The sequence below is a fragment of the Pterocles gutturalis genome, unplaced genomic scaffold (genome assembly GCF_000699245.1).
Source record: "Pterocles gutturalis isolate BGI_N339 unplaced genomic scaffold, ASM69924v1 scaffold8987, whole genome shotgun sequence".
NCBI classification, from domain to species: Eukaryota; Metazoa; Chordata; class Aves; order Pterocliformes; family Pteroclidae; genus Pterocles; species Pterocles gutturalis.
Genome location: NW_010107977.1, coordinates 185,205 through 195,237, shown reverse-complemented (window position 1 = coordinate 195,237; position 10,033 = coordinate 185,205). Strand labels below are relative to the sequence as shown.

The window sequence follows — 10,033 nt, the reverse complement described above, 5'->3', positions numbered from 1 at the left end:
TATTTACTGGCAATGTATTAATACATTTTCAGCTCTCTAGATGAATTTAATCTTCCAGTGCATTTTCTTTAAGGAATTTTAGCAGTTTTAGAACTTCAGCAAGGCTGGAGTAGAATCTAAGGCCACATGCATCAGCCAGGTCTCCAGTATCAGTGTTATAGGATCCAAAAGCTGTTTGGTATTTTTGGATATAGATGAGATAAAGATAATTTATCTGACATCTGAAACAGGTGGCTCTAAAAAGGACACCTGTGCTAAAATAAATGCTAGTTTGCAGTGAATACACTTGTGTACCTAGACCTTCCCTAATATAAATACACCAGAGACTCACCTTGACGGAGGAGCCTTTGTGTATCTGAATGCCTAAAAGGAGAGATGATTTTGGGATGTAACCTGACAATGTCCTTGTAATGAAGGAAGTGAATTGCACAGGGGAAGAAGGGAATCACATCAGTCTGGCATCAGTCTCTCCATTTCATAGGCTGAAATCCAGTGATTTTACCTCCATATTCTGGTGGCAGCTTTTTTTCAAGGGGTCCCTGCAGCACTATAAGGATTTAGCGTTTGGATTCAAATTGTAACAGAGAACTTTTTTTGATATCTGTGGTATGTCAAAGTGCTTTGTGTTTATCTGCCTCTCGATTGGGCCCCAAAGAGATATAAGCCTGTTAGATGGCACTTGAGAGGGACCAGTAGTAAGTCATGCTTGCCTGTGATGTTGATAGTGTGCTTGGGATGGCCACTGCCGAGGCTGGCAGTACCATCCCGCCCTCTCATGGTTTCTTGGAATAAGTTAAAAAAAAAAAAAATTGTGCAAAACCAGAGGTGCATAGGAAAAACTTTGATCAGACAAACTTCCTTTGTGAAGCAAGTATTTAAGAAGTTCCTCCTTTATCCTCTGGGACAGAATGCTTTGGATGAGAGCTACTGGAGACCAAGTGACTTAAAAAATTAAGTAGAAGTCAAACAAAATTATTATTCAAAAGAAGACATTTATTTATTTATTTAGTAACATGCAGTGACAGGACAGAATTGCAAAAGTGAGTGCCTGTATGAATGTGTATTAAACAATTAATATTCAGACCATTCCCACTGCTTCTTATGTTGCTCAGCATTGCTCACCTCAGGCAACCACAGATCACCGTTAGGGATTGCCTTGGCAAGAGCGGAAAATCACCAACTCTTAAATCGCTGACCATGACTCTGGTATTATTATTTACTACTTAGAAAATAAGTAATAAACTCTCCCATCTGAGAGGACCTGCTGTGCAAGCTGACAAGCTCCTCCCCAAGCCCAAAGAGTGCAAATTGATGTGAAAATGCAACATAGCAGGTCAAACAAACATGAGGTCAGCTTTATGCCCTAAGTCAAGAAGGTTTTATTTGCTGACTGAGAGAGGTCTTAACATCCACTCTGAAATCACCCAGCTTCACTCCCTGTTTTATTTATGTGGGAATAAAGCAAAAAAAATATGCACTGTATCCCAGTTGTGTCTAGTTATAATGATGGAGAATGTCTCCATCTGAGCAAGGTGTCCCCATTAATGATTGTTCTATATTTAGCCCTCACAGACACCATGTGCCCCCAGTTTAATCAAAGACCTGGTAGTCATGGTAACGACACAGAGCATCTGGATGTATACGATTTGCCAAACACTGTAATAAAGTGCAAGATGAAATGAACACACAACAGCATTAGGTGAATTAATGTATTGTTCTTTTCTACGACAGATTTTGAAGTGTTTATAAGAGCTCCCTAACCATAAATGCTAGATTGTTTTTGCAGAAAAAGAGCCCCATTAACACAGGTGACAATTACTAATCTCTTGTTTTCTTTTGTTTTGTTTCTTGATTTCATTTTGCAGGTGTATCAGCACTCATATACGGCATATTATGTCCTCAGCAAAATACCTCATGGGTAAGCAATTATTCAATGTCTTCATTTTAAAGCTCAGCCATTAAGAATTCTGCAAAATAGTGTGTATTGTGACAAATGGTTTCCTGTGACAGCCCTTTGCAATGGTCTGGCATTCGGCTGCAGCATCCACGGAGCTGTGTGTTGTACAAAAGATTACATAGTCTGGAAACAGAAATACTCAGCTTCCCCGGAGAGTCAGACTACATGAATTTCATATTCTAGTTTTCAAGTTTTTGGCTAGAATATAGATGTGTTGGCGTCTGGCTGAGAGCTGCAGTTGGCCACTCACCAGAGCTCTGTCAGAGGATCTATCCAGGGGTGTTTAGTCCCTTAAATTTGGTCAGAATTGAGGCATCACCCTTCAGTTTTGGGTCTCTTGGCAGATTCCCTCGATAAAAATGCTCTCTCTAGCATCCCATCTGAAGGCAGACAGACCAGTTCCCAGGATCCCAGTGCTGCTTAGACACATGCACTCACAATTACACTGAAGCTACGAGCCTTTGGGTTTGTAGTTTATCTTTTCAGAGAGTGTGAGGTAAGCACAGACAAACAAGAATGCCATGTACACAGCATTTCTAAACTTAATGAAAGCTTATTGCTTTACCAAGAGTGCATAGCATGAAGGTTGTGTCTCATTCTTTACAAGTAATAAACTTCCACTACACAGTGCCTCTTCATTTCGGTCCCCCATCCACTGGAGGTCCTGATGCAGGCTGAGTGTTTAATGTAGGCATCAATTAGCTTGAGGGGATCCTTCTTTAGCTTTGATTAATTGCCATTTTTTAAATCCTCCTTTCTCAGCTTTCTTGTTGTGGTGCAGCAGGTTACCTGCGTCTCCAACTCCATCACCCCGCAGCTCATCTCACCTGTCTTGTTTCTCTAGAGCTCAGCCCATGGTTTCTACCTGCTTTTCCCTTAAAAGATACCTTTTTAAATATATGCTTTAAGGACTAGCCCAGCTGTTCAGGAATGGGATGCCACCCACATGTAAGACACATGTAAGCATATGATGATACCTGGTGTCTCAGAGTGACATTTCCGTCGTACCAATGGAAATGCATAAGTTGCACAGCAGAATTCCTCAAATCATTGTCAGTAAATATGGAGCTAAAAGCCAGGAAGCTGATGCCAGGTTGTGAGTTTTAATTATCATACTGGTGATAGCTGTGATGGAATGGTAAAAAAGGACGATATAGTTGTGCTCTGCCATTTCTGTAGAACGTTGCACATGACTCTGGTTATAAAATATATCATTTCAGTATTTGCTATGCTTCTTCACTAAGCTGTCATTCCTATACATTATGGCTAAACAGGTAATAGATGTTTTGGATCCTTGCAACAGCTGGCAAAACCTGCAAAGTTTAAAAAAATCCCGCTGGGCAGTCTCACTGCTGTGATGTTTTAAGGGCAAAAGTCCCACAAGTCAGACATTGCACCACCTACATTTTCAAGGCCTGTGCCCTCTTTCCACCCCTGGTTCTTTGGTACAATAACCAGTGCATTTAACAATAGAGAAGTACAGATTCAATCGCAAGATATAAATGCATCTCTCAGCATTTTTTTCCCCATAAAAATACTAGTTGCATTCAAGTGTTCCTCAAGGATTTGTCTTAGCACACTTGTCCACACACACAAAAACAATAGGAAAAAACCAAAAACAAACCAACAACAAAAAACAAAGAACAAAAACAAGCTGAAAAACTTTCTTTGGCTCCTACCTAGCAAGAGAGAAACAACACTTTGTACAAAAAAATCTGTACTAGTGACATACATGTTTTAAAATCTGTGAGCCCTGGAGCCTGTAAAGCCTGCTTCCCTACAGCTTCCCTACAGCTTGTATTGCCACAGAAAAATTATGAGCTCGAGGTCAAGTTGTTTCCAGGTACAGCTGGAGTACAAGAATTAGGAGATTTCTTACCATCATCCGTGTCAAAGCTCTGGTGTCCCAGTGTGACACAGTCTCTTTCTTTCCTTGCCTCAGTCTGGCCATCGTTTTTGCTTTTCTTTTTTTCATTGTTGTTGTTGTTGTTGGGGTTTTTTTTCCAGGAACTTACTGGATTTATTTAATTTTTCAAACTCCATCTTTCTGGCAATGTATCTGAAATTAGCTTGTGGGCTGAAAGGCTGTTGAGCAGCAGCATGAACACACAGCGTGAGCACATAAGCTTTGTGTCTGCAGTAAACCTGGCTAAGAGCAAAAAGTGTTTGACTGACAGCACAGTTCTATTCCGGATGAAACAAAGGTGCAAAAAATAGAAGTATCAATCATAGTATGTAGCAGAGATGCTAAAAATTAACAATACAGTGGTCCAGGCAGTTTGTGTGATTTTTCTTCATCCCTGACAATGGGCTTATTGTTCCCCCCAGTTTCCATTATATTGCACACCCAGCTGTGTTTCACCTTGCTCTCCGTGTTTGGCTGAGCAGTGGTGCAGGCAGTTGGAAGGTTGGATACGTCAGAGCAGAAATGTCCAGTATAAGGGGAAGATTTGGAAAGTGAGAGGGTGCAAGAAGTCACCCAGGTGTATCAGGCATTGGTGTCCCCACAGCATGACATAGTGATGGGTCAGGCGACTACTGGCAGGAGGAAGGTTGGAAGGATTGCTGCGTTTCATGTTGGTACAGGTATGGTTTACAAAGTGGTTTAGGCTGTAGGTACATACACAGGCATTGCAAACCATATTAACAATTGCATTGATCTTTTGGGTGATCACAGTGCACGTGAGCGGTGGGAAGGGTGGCACATTGCCATTTCCCTGTAACATGGACTTTTATTATTCCTTTGGAGTTCTGCGTGTATTTTAGAGTGGTGCATGAAAAGGGAGGACAGGTATAACAGGTGGACGTGATGTAACAAGTGATGGAATACATCAGCTGAAAAGTAGAGCATCTGTTGGATGAACAAACTCACTCCCTTCCGCAATATCCCTCCTGCTCGTTAGACACTCCTGGAAACAGGCTGTGACAGTGTGACATTCCTTGTGCTCTCTCTACCCCATTCCTCAATCTCAGCTGTGATCTGCCTCATCAGGAAGGCCAGGCAGTTTGGGCTTTTTACCCGCTTATGCCCTTGCTGCACCCCTGCTGAGGCTAAATAATAAGGAAGCCAATTAATCTAATCTGTCGTATCGCTTTTTAAACAACATAACATTAATCTGCCAGCATAAATTGCTTTTTAAAGGGAAATTTCTAATTATTTTTGCTGCGTTCTGCAGACTCTCCAGATTCAGGCTGGGTCTGAAGTCAAAAGGGGCTTGTACGAGCATTTTCCAGATTTCATTCCAAGCACTCCATAAGTTTGACAAGCCAATTTGGGCACATCTTTAGCACATACATTCACAAAGAGTATTTTATACAGGGTGCAGGACTGTAACATTTTTCCATGAGAGCTGTTGTGGAAGTAAACTCCCCACATAAGGAGTTTGTCTTTCTGTAATATGCCAATGGCATAGACTCAGAGGGTCTTATTTAAAAAAAGAAAATAAGACCATGGTAGAAGAAAGAGTAAATATCCCTGCAGGATATTTACTGCACAGATTTAATTTTTTTTTTTTTTTCTTATTTCAGTCTTCTCACAGCCTCTGGGTAAACTCAGCATAGAAACAGTTTTTGCCACATTTGCCTTCTGTTTTTAATCGCCCATGGTTCTCAGTTTTCACAGGGGGAGCCGCCTAAGATCCGCAGTTCTCATTTTCCTGGGCTGAGGTGTGCAGGGAGGTGATGTTCAGTTCAGCTTTCCCTCATGTCACCGATTTTTTTCTCCTGCTGTTCGCCCACAAAGCTGCTGCTGCCGCCGGGTGCCATCTAGTGGAACCAGCCTCTGAGCTCGCTGCTCCTGGTCCCTGGTTCGAGCATCTCTGTGCCATCCCATCCGCTTTCCTCTGAACAATGCTGCCTTTCAGATATGTCTGCCGAAAACTGCTTACAGCTGTCTGCATTAGAAATATTTTTTCAAAATAACACCACAGTTGCACTTGCCACACTGTAATTGCTGGCTAGCTGGAATTTGTAGGTACTGCCAGAGCATCTGAAGGTTTGGATGTGGAACAGGGTGCTGGGAAAAAAATGGGACACAAATATCCTACATATATATTATTTCCTAGTATTATTTTTCCTAACTTTGGAAAATAAAAATTTAGCAATACAATGTAGAAACAACCCGCTTATGAAATCCACCACCAAAAATTGTTTTATTCTTTTGTGAGTTTTAAAAATGTTGCTCCTACTGAGTCCAATATGGATGGTCTTAGTCATTCCAATCCTTTGCTGGAATAGGGGAGAAAGCTTAGTTTGGTGGGAGTTTTCATGGTCAGTCCAAAACTGACCAGTGTTCCCCTAACCCTGTTGCAGGATTTCCATCACCACTGTTAAGGCCATTTCACAGCAGTGCGTGCTGCTGGACAACTGGTGTGATCTGTCATTATAGGTCCTAAGTAAGAGCTAATTTTGGATTGAAATCCAATGAGGCACCTCTAGCTTTAACTTTTTGCTGTGGCCAGAAGAAATTTTCCATTTCTATACATTTTTTTAAAATTTTATGTGTTGTTTGTATTCTCCAAAATAAAGCTCAGTATAAAACATGCGTTTTCTCAGACCTCCTAGTGCTCATCCAGTTCTGCATGAAGCATTTCGCTGTGAGGAAACCAGGACACGCAGCTAAGCAGCAGGGATTAGTGCTAACCCCCTCCCATGAGCTCTCAGCACGCTGGTAGCACATCCAGCTGGGGCACATCAACAGGAGCTTTCCAATATGCTTATAGGGATCAGTGGGAAAATCAGCAGTTATTCCCACTCCTCATTGGTTTTGTGTATGAGAGGGAACTGTACACAGTTACACCTATGCAGAATCCGTACTTCTTCCCTTGTTTATATGGTGTAGTCAGAAGAACATGGCACGTAGATCACAGGAGCAATCGCAGAGCTGAGCTCAGCTCTTCCTATTTGTAAAATACTGCACACACCCCCGACACTGAACTCCCAGTAACTTCAAGAGAAGTCTCATGAGTGGAGTGAGTGCAAAATATACATTGGAAATCCACAGAAGTGATAACAGGAGGAGGAACTGAGCCCGTGCTTCACTCTGAGTAAATTTTCAAAGTGATGTCTGTAGATCTCTCTGCAGAGCTCTCGCTAATGTTCCTGTCTCCTTTTATACAGGATATTGGCAAGGAAGAGGCTAAAGTCAATGGAAGAAAACTTAATCAGACTTTCTGTGTACCCTGTTGTGTAATATTTTGAAAGACAACAAGGTTTTCCTTGCACATGCTCCCATTTTCATGTTCCTGGTAAAAGGAAAATGTGTTTCATTGTTTGAAATCATGGTTAAAAAAACCTCAGGGAACTGTCTCTGCTGCAATCGTTGTCTCCTTTGACCAAAACTGTTCTTTTTCATTTTATGCTGGCTAGTTATCCCCTCTCTCTGTAGCATTAAAGAAACTTCCCATGCCTTAGTGTCCCTATCTGCAAAGCGAGGAGAGAAATACTTCTTACCCAACAGAGGCGATATGTGATAATTCCTGTAGTGAGTGCTGCACAATTTCACTCTTTAACATTTATAAACTTCTACTAGAGACGGCATTTTATTTTAAGAGGAAAAAGTACTGTAATTAGTAGAGTCTGTTTTCAGCTAATTAAATTTTACTTAGAGGTAGTACTGTAATTAGTAGAGTCTGTTTTCAGATAATTAAATTTTATTTAGAGGCGTTGAATATTTTCCCCCAACAACGATATATAGAGGTTGAAATAAGGTCTTACAAAAAGGTATGTAAAACCAAATAACAGTGTGAAATTTGTTAAGTAAGTAGGAAAGAAATTTATTCTGCAGTTCATAAAGAATCTGTTATTATTACTTCTCTCTCTTCCCTCTTCACCAATTATCCTTCCATAGTTTTTATCATCTTTTTGAGATAGTTTGTGTAGTTAATTAAGGCACCTCTGCTGCATGGTGGTGGCTCTTATCCTAGACTACAAATAACAACATCCTCATGATGTAATATGATTTTTCAGTCATATTTTGATAATGGAAGACTGGCCCTTGGAATAGTTAAACCTCATAGCTTGGTTGTGGATCTTGACCTTAAATCCTCTGAAGTGGACAGAAATCTTTCAGTTGAGTTTACTGACATTTGGCTGAAGCCATGATGGAGCTGTTGGACTTCTTACTTTTTGTAATTATCTGAATTAAACATTCTGTAAATTACTGGAACAGTGGTTAAATCACACCCCGGCTTATTGCTTGCGAATACATTTTGTACCTCTTTAAAAAGAAAGAGCCAGCATTTTATTAAGCAAAGCTGTTATTTGGGCATCCCTCACTTCCAGGCAGTGGCAGGTTGAAAGCAGCTCAGCCTCAGAAGGCAGTTCAGACAGGACCCTTGGCTGTGCTGGTGGGAGGAAATCCACGTCAGCATCTCAACACCGTATCATTTCCCCAGGGGATTTGCCATTAGGTCGCCCATGTTGGTCACTGCATGGCATTTTTAATGTGAAATGTTCCTCTCTTGTGTAGGCAAAGCCATTCTTACCACATGCTTCTTTCTTTCAGAGTCAGTTGTGATGTGGGTGGACACCTTAGAAACCATGTATAATGATAATAATAAGGAATGGTACCCTGATGGGAGGATTTGATATGAAGAATTAGAGCAATGACTTCTCAGACTGAAAAAAAAAAAGAAAAGATCTTGAGTAATTAATAGTTAGATGCAGATGTTAGCAGTTTAGCAGAGAAAAGCCCAGCAACCAGCTGAAAAGGTCATTAGCTTATGGCTCATCAGGAAAAACAAAAGGAAAGAAGAAAGGTTTGAAGCAAACTCTGCCATAGTGTTTGCCTTAGGCAGCACCTCCTGAAGGAGCCAGGGCTCCTATTAAATTATATTCTTGTATAAAATGTGCTTTGCTGGTGAGAAGCTCATCTGGGTTTGGAAATGTTCATGTGTCTCAGGGTGAATGAACCTCCTGCAGTCCCCAGGCTGTGGTCAGCCTCCAAACTGTAGACACTGCTGCAGGATACACCCACATGCTTTTGTATTTGCTAATTGGTGCTGTGACCACTTCACAGTTAGGCACTAACCAAATTTAATAGGCTAAGAATCTCTTGTTATCCCAAAATAGTCATCCTGCCCTCTTTGGGAGCTCAGAACATATGGGGAAGTAGGGAATGGGGAAATTTAGGAAATGCAAGAAAGGACCTTTGGGTGGAGAAAGGATGCTACAGCCAGGGCTTTCCTTGCTACAATAACCACTGAGAAAGTCTCTTTACAGCAAAGGTGATATAGTCCCAGGCTGGTAGCCCAGACTGTGTCACACCAGCCCTGAGACCTCTTGGCCCCTTACCTTACCCCAGCCCTCCACTGGAATGCTCCACTACAAATTTGAGGAAATAAAACAGGAATAAAAAAATGTTGCTTTCCCATGTCACACGAGAGAAGGAGATAGGAATGAAAGGACCTTCTATGTGCAGAGTTGAGAAGGCAAAACTTACACCTCGTTTCAAATGTGAGCATTTCCTCTTGCACGTGTACTTGGGGTTTATACATCTCTGTTATGGGGCAGAACTGTAGGGCTAGAGTGGTCTTTTATTTCTCTGAATAGGGCATATTTTACAATCAACTTTTAAACTGTACCTGGAATCAGGTTAATGTGATCATATCACTGTTGATAAGAAATGAAAATGACGACTCTACCACGTGTATGGCTTCTTTCTTTTAAGTGATGAGGACATGATCTATGTGGGGAGAGGCTGTTTAAAAGAGTAGCGTGCTTCAGTATTCCTGTATGCACACAGCTCCAAGATCTCCTTATCCTGTTGACATGAGAAGAAATAAAATCTGCTCAAAGACTCTTAGTTTTCAAAAAGACATGGAGAATACTATGTCATTCTGGTTTTGTCTGAAACTCAGTAACACAAACTGTTGGATTAGTTTAGAGCACAAGCCCGAAAATCAATCTCTTGCCCCAATTAAATGTATGACCTAGCGTCCAGTGAAGTCATGTTGTAACGAGGCACTTCTGCTGGCTCTGGTAGCAGGAGATCACAGCTGTATCTCGTTTTATGTAGTAATAAACCCATATTGCTCTCTGCAGGTGTCACATCATGGTGCTATATTTTTATTAGGG

The 10,033-nt window shown here is 41.2% G+C and overlaps 1 protein-coding gene across 1 annotated transcript in view; it reads left to right on the top strand.

Moving 5' to 3' along the window:
• Positions 1-1,865: 1,865 nt before the first annotated feature.
• The window catches only part of DPP6 (dipeptidyl-peptidase 6), a gene marked incomplete at its 5' end in the record, with an annotated part of 117,577 nt that continues 109,409 nt past the window's right edge, over positions 1,866-10,033 (top strand). Inside the window, one exon of the mRNA XM_010072457.1 lies at positions 1,866-1,918. Within this exon, the coding sequence (XP_010070759.1) occupies positions 1,866-1,918 (53 nt within the window). The remainder of the gene's footprint in view (positions 1,919-10,033) is intronic.